Here is a 20,536-nt window from a genome sequence, read left to right on the forward strand (position 1 = left end):
AGTTCGGCTCCTCCTCAGCAAACTCTGCCTCAAGTAGAAAGGAGCTAAAACAGTCTGAGGAAAGGAGTACTGGTTTCCAAAGTCGGTGTTCTTCTGGGATTTAAAATTTTTCTTTTATTTCCCTTATCTAAAGATTAATTAGGTGCTAATGCTTCTCCAGGCACCATTAATGTTGGCAGACCTCTAAATTTACACATAATCACTGTCTGCAGGTCCACACTGTACTACCAATAACCACAGCTGGTACTTCTTTCCACAGTTGCTGCTGAACAGCTATTTGCAGTCAGACAGTAGCATCTTATCCTGACAGAAAAGCAGTAAAGAGGGTAACGTGGACAGTATCGGAGTCATTGTAAACTTGGCCACCCTCCTTCTGGAGCACAGAGAGGCAAACTGCCTCCTGATAGAATAACAAAACATCACAAGCAACATATTCAACATGCAAAATGCATCTCCATTCTTACTCTAAAGAAAAAAATACCTACCGAGGCAGGAGTTTAGACATGGATAAATGTGTCCAGGCAAAGGAAAGAGTAGGAGCCTAGATATCTATGCATAAGATGTAAACTAGAGGGCTTTGAACCAGTTTGCCATGTGAGTTTCTGAAATGTTTCAGCTATGTGCAGCTGTGAGTATTTCACTGCTCAAGAATCAAAGCGTGAACCTACCATGCCACTCCTAACTTTTCTGTCGAGGCAGAATTTATTTTTTATAGTAATACAAATTCTCCCCAAGCCTCTCCCTCCCTTCATTTCTGGATTTTTGTTTGGTTATACAGTTGTATTCACGGTCCCTTACAACCACTGTCTTCCTCCTCAATCCTATTCCCCCCACCCTGTTGGGAAAATGTTGCTGCAAACCACTCTGCAGTTTTCTCTCTGTTGTCCCAAAACTGGAGGTTCATATACCCGGTGTGCAATATGCCAATATACACACAAAGCAGAGGTATTTTATTGCATATTTGCGCAGATATGGGTGTCTGTCCCAAGGCAGCACACCTCAAAGCTCCAAACCAATGGTCCTTTACACACTCAGTATTAACATATTCATCTTTCTAATACGTATGCATTGTTATTCTGTTAAATGATTGGGTTAGATTTCTTCGTGTAGCACGCAAAGTAGAACACATGCTCAGTTCTTTTCTCCGCCTTTATCTTTTGAGTAGGTGGTATAATCGGGGTAGGTGCTCCATGGGTTGGTGGTCGCAATTCCCCCTGCCAGAATTACCTTTCCCCTAGTTTCCCATTTCTTTTGGCAGGTCCAAATGTTTCTTCATGGTTTACTGAGTGCACTAGTAATACATCAGTTAAACTTCAGATTTTAACAATCACCACCTGCTTCTCAGACAAAGGTGCATTATTTAGCTATTTCTTGTCTGGCCTTAGACCAGCAGGGGTAGGGCTACACAATGGACTTTTGCAACAACATGACAACTGGATTCATATCACATTTTACATTTGGTTTTACTGTAAAATCCCTGCTTCTATTTAATAGGCCTTCTGTTCCAACACCTGCTTGGCTTTGGTGTTGGAAATGCTCACTAAAGTTTTAAAGTCAGAAAAATGTTAAAACTTACAGAACATCATCATGTCTGATGCACAGATACCTCTTCTGTATTGACCTATATTGCTATCAGTAAATGAAGGACACATATGGTCACACTGCATTCCTGCACATATGTGCATACACTTTTAGTGATTTCAGCCAATGACAATGAACTAGATGTGCTTTTTTTTAAAAAAAACCCCACAACATGATCCTTATAACAGTGAATTGGTACATGCTTTGTGAGAGTGACCTACTTCTAGTTGTTTTTTTCTTAGAGGAATTTACAACAGGGAAGAAAAACAAACAGGAAATGATTTCTCAAAGATACTGATACAATTACGAAGCTGGCAAAAAGTTAGGTTCGCTCAAAATCCTGGTAAGAATGAGAGAAAGGGTCATACTCACAGTGTCCAACCTCGGCTGGTCAGCAGCACGAGGCATGCTGCGTGCTGCAGAGCCTACTGCTGTGCCTTTTGCAGAGCAAACTGCTCCTACTTGCCAAACGCTCCCTCTTCTAAAAACTAATCACCCACTTTTCCCAGAGCCTGCTGGAAAATCTCTCACTGATTCTGATGAGCACCATGGAACTTAGCACACAGTCCCACTCCACTTACTGAGCTGAGAAGTCCCCCTCAAACCTCATCAGAGATCTGGCTCCTTAGTTATTCCGGTGGTGCACAGCCATTAGGTGGGCACTGCCTTTAACACAAACTCAAAGCTGAGTCTTCTTCAGTGTTTCCCAAGTCCTCCCGGTTTTCTGCTTCTCTGAAACTTTACTGCTCATTTTAATTTGGGAAAGTTAGAGAGGTATGTTCTTAACTCATAATTATCAATTAAAAGCACATAAGGGTACTTTCCAAACACGGGAAATGAAAACTACCTGTTCTGAGAAGGCAGGAAGACTGGAAACACTGACTCTGGTCACTCTGTAAGGTGACCAACTTGCTCTAAAGTACTACGACACTCAGCCCCAGATGGTTATTAAATGCAATACACAGGCTAGACAGACGAGTTAGAGCATCAGACACAGAGACATAGACAGGCACACACAAACATTTTTAAAGATATTTAAAACTTTCAGTCTTCCTGTGCTGACTAAACACTCAAAACATTGTTAACAGAAACTCTCCATACCAGAGGTTTTGATACCAGATGTGTTTCCTCTTGAAAATGAATTATGAGAAATTCCAGAGCATTATTCTGTATCACTGCATTCAGATTTGTTCCTGCTCTCAATTTTGGATTGCACAATTAACTGAAAAATTGAAGGCAGAAATAAACGCTCTTTACCAAAGCCAAAATACAAAGCGGAAAATAAAATCTGGACCCTATCTGTGTGTTGAATATGCCCACAGGCCAGCCACCAGGAAGAAGTAACTTCGAAGTAACTTAAAGAGAAACATTTGCTATTCTTGACTTGCTGGAGTTAATGCTAACAAGCCACTTTATAAACACCAGAAATCTCTGTTTCGTTAGTATTTGTGATTTCACAGAAGGATTCATTCCTCAATATTTTCCAGGGAGTACCAACATGATTTCCCAGAAGAAGGGAAAAAAGCAACACACAGTCTTAAAAGCATAGTCAATCTTTATCACTGATGCATGTCTGGTCCTCTCCCCTCCCTACTGCTCTAACATGCATGTCAGACACATTCAGCACATAAACCTATACCTAACTATTTTAATTTCTGCTCCTCAGTTCACCTTTAAATAAAGCAGGAAAAAAACGGTAAAAATCCTACATCTTACAGCATGCATGAGTGGCTGAAGAAATCTTTTTAACGGGAGAAACCTAGCTACGGGGAGATGCTGATTGAATCTAAATGGGTTACAAGAAGAATGAGTTCCCCAATGAAGAATCATGTTCTTCTAAAAAAATGGTATTTCTATGCTTGCATAAGTCAAATATGGAGTTGGCAAAACATAAGGCATAGAAAACCCAGACATCACCTTTGTACCAGTATTTAATGGAAGCAAGGGTCTACAGTCTGTCTTGTGCAAAAGCTGATGGGAAAGTGGGGGAAGTGACATGAGTAATTAGTATAAATAATAGTATTCTGTAAGGACACCAGAAAAATTAATAAATGCAATAATCATGGAATCATAGAATGGTTAGGGTTGGAAGGGACCTCAAAGATCATCTAGTTCCAACCCCCCTGCTGTGGGCAGGGACACCCTCCACTAGACCACGTTGCCCAAAGCCTCATCCAACCTGGTCTTAAAACACTTCCAGGGAGGGGGCATCCACAACCTCTCTGGGCAACCTGTGCCAGTGCCTCACCACCCTCACAGTAAAGAATTTCTTTCTAACATCTAATCTAAATCAACCCTCCTTCAGCTTAAACCCATTACCCCTTGTCCTGTCACTACACTCCCTGATAAACAGTCCCTCACCAGCTTTCCTGTAGGCCCCTTCAGATACTGGAAGGCCACAATTAGATCTCCCTGGAGCCGCCTTTTCTCCAGGCTGAACAACCCCAACTCTCTCAGCCTGTCCTCAGAGGAGAGGTGCTCCAGCCCTCTGATCAGCTTCATGGCCCTCCTCTGGACTCACTCCAACAGCTCCATGTCTCTCCTGTACTGGGGCCCCCAGAGCTGGACGCAGTACTCCAGGTGGGGTCTCACCAGAGCAGAGTAGAGGGGCAGGATCACCTCCCTCGACCTGCTGGTCACACCTCTTTTGATGCAGCCCAGGACACAGCTGGCTTTCTGGACTGCAAGCGCACACTGCCAGCTCATGCTGAGCTTCCCATCAATCAATACCCCCAAGTCCTTCTCCTCGGGGCTGCTCTCAATCCATTCCTCGCCCAGCCTATAGTCATGCTTGGGATTGCGCCGACCCACGTGCAGGACCTTGCACTTGGCCTTGTTGAACTTCATGCAGTTCGCACAGGCCCACCTCTCCAGCCTGTCAAGGTCCCTCTGGATGGCATCCCTTCCCTCCAGTGTGTTGACCACACCACACAGCTTGGTGTCGTCGGCAAACTTGCTGAGGGTGCACTCGATCCCACTGTCCATGTCACCGACAAAGATGTTGAACAGTGCCGGTCCCAGTACCAACCCCTGAGGAACACCACTTGTCACTGTTCTCCACTTGGACATTGAGCTATTGACCACAACTCTTTGAGTGCGACCATCCAGCCAATTCTTTATCCACCGAGTGGTCCATCCATCGAATCCATGTCTCTCCAGTTTAGACACAAGGATGTCGTGCGGGACAGTGTCAAATGCCTTGCACAAGTCCAGGTAGATGACGTCAGCTACCCTTCCCTTATCCACGGACGCTGTGACCCCATCATAGAAGGTCACCAAATATGTCAGGCACGATTTGCCCCTAGTGAAGCCATGTTGGCTGTCACCTATCACCTCCTTGTTTTCCATGTGCCTGAGCATAGTCTCCAGGAGGGTCTGCTCCATGATCTTGCCAGGCACGGAGGTGAGACTGACCGGCCTGTAGTTCCCTGGGTCTTCCTTTTCACCCTTCTTAAAAATGGGGGTTATGTTCCCCCTCTTCCAGTTGGCGGGAACTTCGCCAGACTGCCAGGACTTCTCAAATATGATGGCGAGTGGCCCGGCCACTTCATCCGCCAGTTCCCTCAGTCACCTTCACTAAACCCAGGGCTGCTTTAAAGATTCAAATCCTCATTCAGTGCCTATTTCCTACTGTCACTTCTAGGTCCCCAAAGCTCAGCTGTGCAGAGCTTGCCATTCCCCCTCCTCACCTCTTTCTCCTGCCAGTTGGCAAGCCCAAGGATGATGTGACAACAGCATGTTTTAGCCCTTTGACAACTGCTTTAAACATGGTGAGGGTTTAAGATGTGGATACAAGTGTCTCAGCAGACAAGTAGTTAGAGGAAATGTATTACCTCCTGACAGGCAGGGAGACCCTGCCCAGAGGTAGCCAGCAGCTTGGAAGACCTGACCAAGTAGCCAACACCAAGGAGATGCCAGCAACGGACACCATGCCCAATTCACTTGTCCCAACCGAACAACTTAAAGAAAACAACCTTCCACATGTAGCCTGTCATGCACTCATGTCTTCAAATACTGCAACCCAAAAAACCCCCCACTGCCTAGCCTTAACCATATTCTTATGGCTAAGGAACTTAATCACTGTGAATGAATACACGATGTTGAGCAGGAAGGCAATACACAAACAACCCTCCTGATCTGTGGTTCACAATTAGGAGGCTGTACTGGAGCATCACTGCGACACACCTGTCTCCTCCCTACTCTCACAGACAGAAAAGCAAGCCACACCCAAGGGGAATCCCATATATACACAAAGAGGGTCAGTGATGTACCCATGGAGCCAGTTCTCAGTCTTTTCATTGTTCAAATCAGAACCACAGAATAAGTAGATGAAGAAACGTTTAAAAGAACGCTTTACATACTGTTCTTCAAAGCACAAGCGGCTATGACTTCCGTGAATTTTTTTGTTGTTTTCTTCACAAAGATTTCAACAATTGACAAATAATCATCGTGTGGATAAATCTCTTTGTATCTTGGTCACAAAAGAGGCTGTTTACTATGGAATGGCACAAATCATGCGGTCTAAGATCCTGTGCTGCACAACTAATCTATATTCAGACAGCTAATTCACCAGGATAGGAAGGCTGAAGCCAGATTTGTAACAGTTAAGTCATTTGCAAAACTCCTTTCTTCTGGCATTTTTAGTTAGAGACATGCTTTGATTCTTCACTTAGAAACTGTTTTCTCCAAAGTTACTAAAAAATTTCCTCTTCTTTTGTTGCCCCTGTACAGACTGGTAATTGCTATCCAATGGGCACATTGATCACAGGATCATAGAATGGTTTGGCTTGGAAGGGACCTCATTTCGGTATATCCTTTGTTAGGTTTCAGGATGTCTTCACTGTGAATGAGTCTCAATTATCATGATGCACAGGACTATATCTCTCCTACAATCTGTTTGGCTACAGGGTAGTTATTTTGTCTGTAAATGCAATCCCTTATCACTGATGACAAAGGCATTTTATCAACTGACTACAGGCAGGAACAGGATCAGGAAATTACAATGCAAAATGCACCTGTCAGTAGGTTTAGATCCAGGTAGATACACAGAACATGCATTCGGATGACTGACTTGCTTAAAGGCATCGTATTCCAAGGAGGTAGTTTCACCTTCTGCATGTTTTTGTCTTCTGTAACAATAAAATAAAAACCCTTCTGTGGTTGGTTTTAGTGTATCTTACCCTATTAAATGGACTTTAAATGTGCTGCTTTTGGCACTGAGGTTATGCAGAGAGAATAAACACATAGTAACACTGCCTTTAGTATAAAATTTTGCAGAAAATTTATCAGGAGACATGTTAGTTCTCTATTATGAACTACAATTTTATTGCATATAGTAGGTATTTTACATAAATATTTTTATACAGTAACATCTATTTAAATGTTTTACAAAACTGCCAAGTTCTTGTGGCACTAGATTTTTTCTTTTGGTAATTAGAAAAATTGGACTTGCTGTTTCTCAGTTTTCTGTTTCATGTGGGTCTAGAAAGAATAACAACAGTTCAATCCAACACTCAGTAAAACTAATAGAGTGACTCAACAAGCACTGTTCAAATTATGAAACATGTATTTTTAATTAGGTAGAATAGCTTTCCTGAAACTTGTTCTTAACGATGTCTTGACAATTACCTTCTGATGCCAGTAGGACTACTGGATAAAGCAGTTAAGTACTACAGAAAGAAAATTATAGGTATTTTTTGAACAGTTATCTAAAGTTATTTCAAGTTGTTTTGAGTTCTAGGAAATCTCAAGTTTTGCTGCTGTTGGGTTTTTTAAGCAGCCTTTTATTTGTGAACATTGACAACACTGAAACAGTGGATTGCCTTCTTGTTTCAGTCTAGTAAGGACAGCTGATCTACATTATTCAGAGAAGCACAGGATACATCTAAACTGGGAAGATGATATTTTGTCAAAAAGGATAAACAGCAGTACTCTCTCCACAGTAATAAGACACAGTTGAGATGCTAATGCAGATGGGGTAAAAGCATTACAAGAACCACAGTGGAGGAGTTCCCATTATACTTTTCGCAATGCTGGTGGAAAAGCTTTTTCCAGTCTGTACTTGCTGTTAATGTGCCTTCCACACACAGCACAGACAAACAGCAAGGACCCCTTTTGCTAATTGGTATAAGAACTAGTATAAATGGACTCGTACAAACTGAAGGTGGAAAAGCCTATTTGATTAAACTGTTAGTGCTTTTGCCACTTCCTGATTCTACCTACAGCATATTCTCCAGGGTTTTTCATTGATGGGGCATGAACTGCAACTCTGATTTACATCGGCTAAAAGTTACTACAACAGGCAGAGCAAAGCACCACATTGTGGTTTACTAAGGAGCAATTCTGGCTCTGATTCAGCTCAGAATTTAAACACAGGGGCAAGTCCATGTGCAGGAAGCTCACCTGTGAGTAGAGTAGAAGAAAGACTTATGTATCCATTATAAAAAGCAAATAGTTTCAAATTCCTTTTTTATATCACACCTGACCAGGAGTGCCCCCGTCACTTTCTGTGGCTTTGCAACCACGATTGCCTTTTTCTACTCTGTTTTTTCTCCTTGTTGCTGTAACCAAGTGTGTTGGGTTTGCGTGGCAAGGTTTTGGTAGCATGGGGGGGGGGGGAGGGGGTGTACAGGGGTGGCTTCTGTGAGAAGCTGCTAGAAGCTTCCCCTGTGTCTGACAGAGCCAATGCCAGCCAGCTACAAGATGGACCCGCCGCTGGCCAAGGCCAAGCCAATCAGCGCCTCTGTGATAACATATTTAAAGAAAGAGAAAAACAGTTAAGGGAGAGCTTTTTGCAGCTGGAGAGAGGAGTGAGAAGATGTCAGAAACGCTGCAGACACCAAGGTCAGTGCAGAAGGAGGGGCAGGAGGTGCTCCAGGTGCCAGAACAAAGATCCCCTGCAGCCCCTGGAGAAGACCATGGTGAGGCAGGCTGTCCCCCTGCAGCCCATGGAGGGAGGATGAGGGGGTGTAGAGATTCCACCTGCAGCCTGTGGAGGACCCCACGCTGGAGCAGGTGGAGACACCTGAAGGAGGCTGTGACCCCGTGGGAAGCCCATGCTGGAGCAGGCTCCTGGCAGGCCCTGTGGCCCCGTGGAGAGAGGAGCCCAGGCCAGAGCAGGTTTGCTGGCAGGACTTGTGACCCCGTGGGGGACCCACGCTGGAGCAGTCTGTTCCTGAAGGGCTGCACCCCGTGGGAGGGACCCACACTGGAGCAGTTCGTGAAGGACTGTAGCCCGTGGGAAGGACTCACATTTGAGAAAGTCATGAAGGACTGTCTCCCATGAGAGGGACCCCATGCTGGAGCAGGGGAACGATGAGAGGAGTCCTCCCCCTGAGGATGAAGAAGCGGCAGAAACACCGTGTGATGAACTGACCGTAACCCCCACTCCCCGTCCCCCTGTGCCGCTGAGGGGGGGTGGAGGTTGAAGCTGGGAGTGAAGTTGAGCCCAGGAAGATGGGAGGGGTGGGGGGGAGGTGTTTTAAGATTTGGTTTCATTTCTCATTGCTCTACTCTGTTTTGCTTAGTAATATATTAGATGAATCCCTTCTCTAAGTTCAGTCTGTTTTGCTCGTGATGATACTTAGTGAGTGATCTCTCCCTGTCCTTATCTCGACCCACAAGCTTTTCGTTATACCTTTTCACCCCTGTCTGGTGAATGAGGGCAGTGATAGAGCGGCTCTGGTGGGCACCTGGCCCCCAGTCAGGGTCAACCCACCACACCAAGCCAGGTACTCCCCAGACATACTCAGCTAGCACAGAGCAACAACCTATTGACTAGGCAAGATTCACGTTAATTCTCCAGAAGCTCAAAATGAATTAAAAAATTACAGAAGATTTTTTTGTGTGTCTTTTGTATTATAGCAATCTCATAGAAGTTCATTTTAAAAAAAAAAGAAAAAATTGCAAAAGTATCGGATGCTATTTTGCAGTTAGTTTCTGCTCTTTTAATGTTTTGCAGAATTGAAGTCATCTGGAGGAATAATCTCCTTCAAAAATTTCTTGTTCTTGTTTATTCTGGGCCATTAACTATAACTCTTTTTATCTTGCATTAATAATCTCTTTGAAGTACAAATATGGTGTTGTTTATTACAAACTGTGAAATGTGGATTAATTTGGAGAAGACCTTTTTATTCAACAGGCTATAATTTATATTCATTAACTAAACTTTAAAATAGCACTTATGTGGTGTACTCCTCACCAGCAACAGACACCTGTACTTACGTACCCACAAAAGAGAGATAATTGTGTCAAAGCATGAAATGATAGTGCAGTTAATCGGGAGCACCAAAAAGAACCACTCCAAAACCTCTGATCAGTCAATGACACACAGGAAATTGTCAGTAGGAAAGTCCTTCTGTCCTCCTGTTCCCAGCAGTGTGTGCTTGGTTCAGTGCAAGCAAAGCAGCTGATGTGATAAAAATAACCATTAAAAACATGCATGCCAGAAATTATTTACTCAGAAACTCTGGCACTGCAGTGAATCTTATGACTCTGCTTTCCTTGAGCATCAAATTTGAGAATCCTGTTTTTCAGCAATGTTAAGACCTAGAGTTCTCATTTCCCCCCTAGTTTATTGTAGGAAACGGAAGAGATGGAAAAGATGGCATTTATTTAGCTACCACTGGTTTCTTGTTCAGTCAGTGATCAGATCAATTTGTTGAGAAATTCTCATCATTTGTACAATGTACAAGAAACTCTATAGGATATTATCACCATATCTCATTGAAGTGGAAAAACTGAACTGGGGGGCAGGGAATTGTAGAGGGTTTTTGATTTGGTTTCTTTTTTTTTTTTTAAGAAGAAAAAAATACCATTGGCTAGTTGGCAGCAGTGACAAGCCTTGCCTCAATGGGGACACTTACTAGATCAAACAGCTGGCGGGGGGGGATCGGGTGGGGAGAAAATTACAGCTACTTTAAAGTTGGGTCAATGAGTGTTTATCTGATTTTGGATAATACCTGATCAAGTACTAAGCCACTCTACCACTTTGTGATAAGTAACAGAATTGGAAGCAACTATAAGCAAAAATCTTGTAGAAAAACTAAATTATTAAATTCTTATTGTGAATTGTACTTGTGAATACACAAGTACCTGAATTTTGAACAGTTTTAGAATAGCTGTATGCCTCCATTACATGTCTAAAGAGAGCCACTGAACACACACATATTGGTAAACAACTCAGTTATCTATATGTACACACAGATTGGGTACTAGTTCTGCATCTACTGGCACATGTAACTGTTTGGCACAGTTTTCTACAAGGTACGTGGTTAATTTTGCATTAAGAGAGGCTGATAGTCAGTTCCATCTAGTAGAGGGCATGGTGTGCAATTTTGTGAGAGGATAGACAAAAGCATTTCAGAGGAGGGATGGGAAAGTTCGGTGCCAGCTTCTCCAGGAGGAGCTATTTGGGTTGGGCTTGCCTGTTCGTATCAAAGCGCCAACTCTCCCTCTGAATACTCCAATGTCAAGGCATGAGGAAAGCAGAAAGAAAAGCTTTTCATACAGAAGCTTCACTGATAGGTTTTTGGGTCAGAATTTGTGCTAATATTACTGTTGTCTTGCTTCTTGTAAGTACTACAATACAGGACACTTCAGAAGGATCTGAAGGGCTGTACTTTGATGGCAATGAGCAGCAATGTAAAAATAGAATTGGGTAGCTATAAAGGATAGTGATAACACAAACATAGTGACTTTAATGAAATTAAAGAGTGTACCCTCGTCAAAATGCCAATACTTAGTCATGTTTTGTTAAGCCTGCTACTCCTGATTCTTCCACTGTGAGCACTGGATGGGGTTAGTATCAGATGGGCTATGTTTACATTACTTCTACTATATCTATGGTGTTTCTGGCAGAGAGTTGCTGATGAGTAAACATTTTTTGTGGTATAGACAAAGATGCAGCAAAGTTACTAATTATTTTGTGAAAAGATATACTGTTTGTAGTAAATTGGATGTATAACAGTAGCTACTTGAGCCTCATGCACAGTAGTGACAGAGCTGGGGGGATCTGATCTTTATGACTTCCTATAACCCTGGCAAAGCAAAGAAACATAAAAGAGAAACCCTTAAGTGTTCACCTGAGTACCATCTGCCTACAGTACTTTTAATTAGCTCATCCTGAAACAGACAGGGTGCTTTGACACCGTGAAAATGGAGACTTTTGGTATCCTGACTTCTGTGTGATCCCCTAAACACCTAGCAAGACTAACACTGGCAACTGCTGCAAGCCCAAACTCCCACATGAAGGTAGGGACACTCACTCTTCCAGCACACAGTGAGGGACTACACTTTTGGCTGTGTTTGTGCAGGCAGAAGCGCAGGCTGCCACAAAAGCAACAGTCAGACCATCACACTTCCCCCAGCTCCATGTTTCTACCATCTGTCTTGTGTCAATATTAGGCTGTGTGTAACTGCTCAGGAAAGTGTCCTGGCAAAAATTCCAGCTGTTCAGAGAGTTAGTCAATAGGACCCCCTGGGAAACTGCCCAGGGACAAGAGAGCAGAACAGAGCTGGCAGATCTTTAAGGGCCATTTCCATAGAGTGCAAGAGCTCTCAATCCCCAGGTGTAAGAAATCAGGAAAGGACAGCAAGAGACCAGCACAGATGAGTCAAGACATGCTGGTCAAGCTAAAGGGCAAGAAGGAAATGCACAGGCAGTGGGAGCAGGGACAGGTATCCTGGGAAGAGTATAGGTACGCTGCCCGGTTGTGTAGGCATGGGGGTCAGGAAGGCCAATGCATGGCTGGAGCTGAACTGGGCAAGGGACACAAAGAATAACAAGAAGGGATTCTATAGGTATGTCAGCCAGAAAAGGAAGGTCAAGAAAGCGCACCCCCCCCCCGAATGAACACGGCTGGCAAACTGGTAACAATGTACAAGGAGAACGCTGAGATACCCAGCAACGTTTTTGCCTCAGTCTTCAATGTCAACCTCTCTTCCCACATCATCTCTTTACTTAGTAGACTATCTAGATAGCACTAGAAATTCCATTCAGAAAGACAGTTTTCTATAGAGATGGTTAAAAAAAAAAGTTACTTTTAAGCAGCTCCAAATACTGGATGAACATGTTATCAGAAGCCAATCATACTATAAAGCCAAACAAAGCTTTTATGCTGAGAATAACAGAGAATAAGGCAAGAAAACCTTGCCCTGTTTTTGGTCATTCTGCAGATGAACTCCATCCCCATGAAGGCAATTACCAGCTTCACCATTTTTATGCACTCAGCTCCACTGGCACCACCTCCAACCCCAATGTTATCCACCTGCTACCATGGCTGATTGCCTGCATCTGAGCAAAATCAGCATTTTAACAGATACCAGAACACCACATGTAAATAATATCCTTCTCTATTTTTCTTCATTCAAGTATAATTATTACTTTCTGTTCACATAAACAAAATGTTTATAAAAAATGACTTCTGAGGAAAAGGTCAAAGTTTTCACAGGATGGGACTTGTGGAAAAAAAAAAAAAAAAAAAAAAAAAGGCTTCTGGAGAATAAGCAAAGCAGATGGCCATATTCTGCTGTCTTTTACCCCTATCCTCAGAGGGAGATTTCACTGCCATTAATAGTTTCCAAAGTTATGTAGGAATCTGCTGGGAATCTGACTGGTTTGAAATATATTTTCAGGTATTTCTGGAAGAGCACAAAAGGTACTCTTTGCTCTGTAAGAGGACACTACATTGGTTAGAAAAATGTACAAAAATGGCATATACTGGTATCTCTGGCAAACAAATTTGTGCATTTGACAATTCTTAATAGCTGTGACAGAAACAAACATACTCAAACCACACAAATAATTTCTTCCTATTTGGCAGGGTCCTCCTTGTGCATCACTTCCCACACTGCTCATTGGCATGATATGAATGCTTGACCTGCCCACAGTTCTGTAACTGGGTGGCCATGGAGAGATGAAATATACTTGGGTTTGCCACCTAGATTTTTTTATTATAACACAAGTTTCAGAGTACATATTGAATATACAAGCCCTGCACACATTCTCAGGCCCTCTATGACCTTGCACAGGGAGGGTTTTTTTGCCCTATCTCTCCTCTTTAGAGTATAACTTAAGGCTATGTTAATGAGTGATGCTTAATAGTGAGAAAAAGAGCTAGGTCCATACCTCCCACAAGTTTAAAAAAAAAAAAATGCATCTTGTTCCTTCAGGTGAATTACATGATGCTCAGACCTCCAAATCTAACTGAAATCTCACCACATTTTTAGTTGTTTTTTTTTCTAACTTAACTCTGACAAACACAAGGCACAGTGAAATATGAGGCTAATTAAAAAGCACAGATTTAGAAATCAATACAAGATACTGCAATACACACAGATCAAAGCTGACAAGTTGGGAGCAGACTTGGCTGCATCACCAATTAACTGTTATCTGACAAAATGCTTTGCATTGAGATTCAGTCACAAATCTCTAAGGCCTCTGAATCAGAAGTCTCTTCCACGACTGAAGGAGAAGTATAGCTCCTGGATTCTTTGCCTCTGTCTCTCTGTCTGACAGGCACCTTCCTGCCAGGGGAAAAAAACCCAAAACAACATTTTGTGGTTTAATGCCTTTCTGGCATTAACTTTACTGCTTTTCAGAAGGTTTTAAGTGTTTTCTTCCCCCTGCCCTTTCTAGAGGTCATGTTGCCGTAGCTGCACTAATCCTCAGGTTTCATGACAGGATCTGTGCCTGCTCCAGCTAAGCTTGGAGTGCAGCAGTAAACAGCCTCTGCAATCAGCAAGCCAAACAAGGCATCTGAAGATGGTCACCAGCTACTGCTAAAAAAGACAACCTACTGCCTCACACTGAAGAATGGAAGGAGGAATTATTTTTCTTTGAAACAGTGTTATTTATGCCAGAGAAACTTCTTCTGTGATCTGATGTTGTCACATCACTAGAAGACACTGTCAAATGACAGATTCCTGTAGGGGTAACCTGCTCCACCTGTGACAGTACTTTATTCCTGCTAGTTAGCCTTTCTTTTCTGAGATGGGAGCAATGGAAAGTGAAGCATATTGTAGAATCATAGAATCATAGAATGGCTGGGTTGGAAGGCACCTTAAAGATCATCTAGTTCCAACCCCTTCGTTAGACTAGGTTGCCCAAAGCCCCATCCAACCTGGCCTTGAACACTTCCAGGGACAGGGCACCCACAGACTCTCTGGGCAACCTGTGCCAGTGTGTCCTGGTTTCAGCTGAGAGGATTGATTTTCTTCATAGTAGCCAGTGTGGGGATATGTTTTGGATTTGTGCTGGAGACAGCATTGATAATATAGAGATGTTTTTGTTCTGTGGACTTACTGTTGAGCAGTGTTTACACGGGGCCAAGGCCTTTTCTCCTTCTTGCACTGCCCTGCCAGCGGGATGGCTGGGGATGGACGAGAAGTTGGGAGGAGACACAGACAGGACAGGTGACCCAAACTGACCAAAGGGATATTCCATACTATATGACATCATGCTCAGTTTATAAGGAGCTTGGGGGAAGGGGGGGGGGGGGGGGCGACGGCGTTCGGAGCGATGGCGTTTGTCTTCCCAAGTAACCATTACGCGTGACGGAGCCCTGCTTTCCTGGAGATGGCTGAACACCTGCCTGCCCATGGGCAGTGGTGAATGAATTCCTTGCTTTGCTTTGTTTGTGCGCACGGCTTTTGCTTTACCTATTAAACTGTCTTTATCTCAACCCACGAGTTTTCTCACTTTTACTCTTCTAATTCTCTCCCCCATCCCGATGGGGGGGAGTGAACGAGCGGCTGTGAGGTGCTCAGCTGCCAGCTGGGGTAAAACCACGACACAGTGCCTCACCACCCTCACAGTAAAGAAATTCTTCCTAATATGTAATCTAAATCGACCCTCTTTCAGTTTAAAGCCACTACCTTTTGTTCTATCACTATCAGAGAAGGTATTTGCCTCTTTTTAAGGCAAAATCAGATTTATGATGATTTATGCTGTGTTGAGCTAAAGAGATCAAAAACTATTTGGAAGGGATTATGTTGCCTTACATACAGCAGCTTGTATTCTTTAAAAGTAAAAAAAGCTAATGAGTGACCTGTCACAGCAAAATACATTAAAACCAGGTCTCAAGTTATATCTTAACTACAAAGAGCTACACCTTTGTGTGGGGATGGAGTATATGGTTGCATATTAAGAGAACACTTCACTAGAGATGATGTGCTCTGTAAAGCAGTTCTGAAGATACCCAATCTACCCCCCTGGGAGAGAAGGGGAACAAGGGTCTGGAACTGTAGTTCAGAGCCCAGACTAACAGACTGCTGGTTTCATGTGAAGTCTACAGAGCAGAGAAGCATGACAGCATGGTGCTTGCACACTTCCCGTTTTCACCAGTGTAACTCCTAGAGCAACAGCAAAGCAAATCAGCAAACAGCGAGTTAAGGAACACAGGAAGTTTTGGTCTTTCCATTTATTTTGTATGTGTCAAGGATCCAGCTTGCTGCTGAAGGTAGGAAGTTAAACTAGGAGCAAGCTCTACTGAATTCAGGCCCACAATACTTCTATCAAATGCTAAATATTGTTATATTCCACACAGGAAAACTCATGAAGAGAGCTATTAGCCAGAGATAGTTAAGAAACCCAAAATAAAACAAGGCTTTAACCAACAGATTGCATATGACTTACTTTGCAGAGGATGCTTTGCACTGGGCATAACTGGCATTGGTAGCAGGGGGCTACAGGGGTCACTTGAGGTCGGAGGCCATGAACTACTCTATGCCAGTCACAGCTACTTCCAGCTGCCTCTGAAACCACTGAAAATAACCCACCATGTGCCAAAACTGCCAAACCAGTCAGAGAAGCACATGGTGCCTCTGCTCACAGATACTTAACAAAGCAGCAGCTGCTGAGAGGACACATGGCTGGTGGCACTGGTGAGGACGTGGTTGGAGATGTACTCTTGGAAGAAAGAGCCCAGTACCAGAGCAGACACAGCCCTGAAGGGACTGTGGGTCATAAGCAACCACACCAGAGCAGGGATACTGCGGAGGGACTGTGTCCCACAGTAAACCCATGCTGGAGTGGAGGAAAACGTGTAAGAAGCAAGAAGCAGTACACACACCCCTGGCTCACCTCACCAAAAGGATTAGAAGTAGCTGAGTGTAACATGTAGCAAAACCAAGGTAAGCTGAGATCTGGAAGGAGGGAGGAGAAGTTTTTTATTGAATTAAAGCCTGGGGAAGAAAAGTGTTTCTTTCTTTCAAGTGTTTTGTTTAATTGCTTTTTTTCCCTTGATTCCCAGATCTGTAATCACAAGTTTTGTTAACTGGTAATAAATTAAGTAAAATTCCCTGAACCAAGATTGTTTTGCTCATGATATGCTTACACAGTACTCTGTCATATTTCTTCAGTCCTACATACTATGAAATCCATTGTTAGAGAAAGGGATCACAGGAAGGAAGCAGAGGGGCATTACTTGCTGTAGCTGGACTGCTGTTTGAACAGTAAGTTACTGTGCTGAGGCAGCTGCATTAAGATTCTCACTAAAAAGCACATTTAGATGAAGTTTTTAAAGCACCCTATACAAGCAGTCACTTACACAGGGTGAGAGTGGAATGGAGGTAATAGGCACAACTCCACTAGACAGTTTCGGCCATGGGAAGAGGCTCAGAAGTGAATTAAGGTGAACTACTGCCAGTGGAAAATAAAGCTGATCACACAGGGAGCCAGAACAAAGCAGATGCCACATCTTAAAATTCAAACCTTAGTTTATTTCCTAATAGTCTCCCCGTGGAGGCATGCCTTAAAGATCTTCTGAGAGCTCTCAAGGTGCAGGCTGCTTTGTCTGCTTGTTCTGTGGGAAAGGGCAGATATGCTTTCAGACTTATTCTTTTCCCCCAAATTAACCTCTTGGACATGCGTTTTTTCCTCAGGACCACCTGCGGCGTCAGTGACTGTGCTGGCTACTTTTTTGTCCCCACATAAAACAACTCTACAAAAGACTTACGGATTTGTCAAATTAACAGAGTGATGGGTATGGGAAAAAAGATAGGCAGCATTTTAAACTGTAGACCCCTCTTTAATTGCAGAAAGGACAAGTTATGCAGCTCCTGAATGGGAGAACCCTATTTGACTCATTTGCTTCATTTGATTTCATAACTGCTGCACTGGGTTGCAAAAGGCTGATAAAATCTATTTTAAACAAACGGTAAAATCCTGCAGGCTAATATTACTATTCATCTACTGCCTGCTTCCCCAATTATTCTCCTTGCTGGAAGTTATGTTGATAAATCAGTTGTCTTCCTGTTTATTAAAGCATGTGGCAGTCTGTTTATTTAATCAGCTCTTGGTCCATTTTCTAATTAAAGGAGATAATGTGGGCTCATTTCCTGCCTGGCAGGGCACAGGTTTTCCTCAACTACCGTATTAAAATTCAAGATTATGTGTAATGTCTGCTTTTATTTGGCAACTCCTTCCTTTTTCTCTGCCCAGCTGAAGACAAAAATACAGACATGTTTTTTTCTGCATTTCCACACTGCTGACACCCACCCAAGTCAAGGACAGAAAGATAGAAGCAGGTGGAGCTTTGTCAGTTTGCTGACAACGGTGCCTTCCCGGTGCAGCTGAAACATTTTTCTGGGAGACCCTGCATCCCAGCAAAGTTAATAAACCTGCATCAGATGATGATCCTAAGGGTAATTTTCTGAAGGGAGGGAATGCTGGAATGCAAGGGAAAAGCACACACCAGTTGGAGCATGTTCCTAGCTTGCTCTGCTGCTGGACTTGGGCCACTTCCTGCACCGCTCTGGCCCCAATCCTTTGTCTGTCTGGTTAGTGCAGAATATTGCTAACCACCAACTGCAGCATTAATTTTTGAGCTCTCTGTATTCCAATGCAATGGATCTTGTAATGGCCTTAAGATCGCCTCTCTTCCTACCTCTGAGATATCCTGCCTTGTATTTTGCTTGTGACACATCCTCAGCATTTAACAGCTCCAGCTAACCTAGGATCAGCAGTCTGGCAGGGAAGTTCTGTTTTGCAGTGGCTCTTTCTATCCCTTAGGATACATTTAGCTGGCATATTAAGTTCTCCTATCTTGAAAGAAATCATAGATACATTGGAAGATATCAATACATGCCAGATGCAGTGTCTTTCAGTGGGCCTTGTGAACTGCTGAAAACAAGACCATCCATTTTGTCTCACTTTACAGGCTGTCCTTCAATCAACATAAGCATATACATGTACCACACCTGCAACAGCTCCAATTCCTGCAGAAATGCAGGCAAACATCACTTTGCCACACTTTCATAAATGTTTCATACTAACTATGCTATACACCTCCTTGCAAGGCGCCTTTAAGTGGAACAACTGAAAACTTGAAGTGGTCCTGTGCAGCCCTCTCTGGGTGACACTGCTTTGAGCAGGGATTTGGACTATGATATCCATAGGTGCAGCCAACCTTAGCCATTCTGTGATTCTGTGGAAAAAAACCAATCCCAGTGGTTCTAGCACTTCATCAAATAAGCTGTAGGACACAGTATGTTCCAAAGTGTAACCCCTGATCCTTTTTAAAGTTGGCTAGATTCCCACAGTGAGGGTTTATGCATAAACTGCTTTCTGAATAGTGCCTCACTTCTCTACTTACACTTTTATTTTATTTGCATTTGCAAGCAACAGCAAAAGCATTTCCATTTCTGGAGCCCTACTTGTGGAAACAATGAATTTAATTTTGATCGATTTCAGTCCAAAAGGAAGTTTCTGGTTTTGTTACGCTCCTAATTGTCTGCGCTTCTGTCTCACATCATCTGTCTCACGTAGATCCAGAGTGTGCTCCGGACCTAACACACTCAATACCTTCACAAACACCTACTTAAAGATTAAAAAAAAAAAAAAAATCACTTTTATATAGACCATTGTTCCCTTCACATGCATTCAAGTGACTGCTATGAGTATCATGCTGTTACTGACCAATGAAAAAAGACAAAATAAAATTATATATAAAATCCATAGTACAGGAAGAAGCAGAAGATAAATGAACTTCTATTTTCAAATGGCAGTATTTCCCACCTTATATCTTTCCATACAAAATACATTGCATTTTTCTCTTTCTACTGAGCTTACTGAACATCTCACAAATACTGCAGCAGATGGAACGGGTCTATGGACAGAGGCAAGAGGTCATCCCTTTAAATTGCCTGTGTTCAATCACGGACCTCATTCCCAGAGGAAACTCACTGCAACGTGTGGGAAAGGCTCAGTGAACGGAGGAGGAAAATTTCCTAGAGCTTTCCCCCAGACCACACACTTACCAAAGGCTCTAGTTCTTTGCGGTCTATGAGGTTGAGCTCTGTCACAAAGTAATAAAAATGCTTGTAACAGGTATTGACGTGGGCCTCAGCCCCCATAAGGATGATACGGTCAAAGTGATGGATGTAGACATGAACAAACACCCGAAAAAGCCGGCAGAGTATCTTCTTGCAGATCTGAAGGAAGTTCTTTGGAAAGGGAACACCTGTGAATAGAGAAGGCAGGGTTGTCATAACCATCCTGTCATCCTCCCAAGACAACAGCTTTGGAGCAAAGTGTGAGTTTGTAAATACAAACTAGGTTATGACTTCCTAGGCTTCCTTTCCAATCCAGAAGATCATTTAATGCATACATTTATCTGACCACTAGCACCAAAGATAACCAAATACTTAAACAACTTTAATGCATCAAGATTGACAGGCACTGGTCCATTTTTCTGGAAGAATTTAATGGAGGAACACCCAGTCCTGTAACGTTCAGAAATGTGATTTTCACTGCAGTGCACACTGTCCCATTAACATCAATGGCTTTATATCCTGAGGTAGCTGTTGCCAATACTATTACAAAGTTCGTCCCAGAAGTGATAGACACTCCCCTGCTCACCTTATTCAACAGTGGCATTTCACAGCATCAAAATTAATAACGAATTTGAAATAACTGACTGAAGGACAGACCACTTTGCTTTCACCTTCCTCCCAG

At 43.0% G+C, this 20,536-nt stretch overlaps 1 protein-coding gene and 1 long non-coding RNA gene across 4 annotated transcripts in view; one reads left to right on the top strand and one right to left on the bottom strand.

Moving 5' to 3' along the window:
• Positions 1-20,536, top strand: part of LOC142599434 (uncharacterized) — a 209,675-nt gene that overhangs the window by 27,275 nt on the left and 161,864 nt on the right. The window lies entirely within an intron of this gene.
• Positions 1-20,536, bottom strand: part of MOB3B (MOB kinase activator 3B) — a 97,527-nt gene that overhangs the window by 4,816 nt on the left and 72,175 nt on the right. For 2 of the 3 annotated variants that reach the window (XM_075740478.1, XM_075740477.1), the window contains one exon: positions 19,840-20,042. The exons of the other annotated variant lie outside the window; for it this stretch is intronic. In XM_075740478.1, coding sequence (XP_075596593.1) covers positions 19,840-20,042 — 203 coding nt within the window. The remainder of the gene's footprint in view (positions 1-19,839; positions 20,043-20,536) is intronic. 3 annotated transcript variants of the gene reach the window in all.

Source organism: Balearica regulorum, chromosome Z, assembly GCF_011004875.1.
Source record: "Balearica regulorum gibbericeps isolate bBalReg1 chromosome Z, bBalReg1.pri, whole genome shotgun sequence".
NCBI classification, from domain to species: domain Eukaryota; kingdom Metazoa; phylum Chordata; class Aves; order Gruiformes; family Gruidae; genus Balearica; species Balearica regulorum.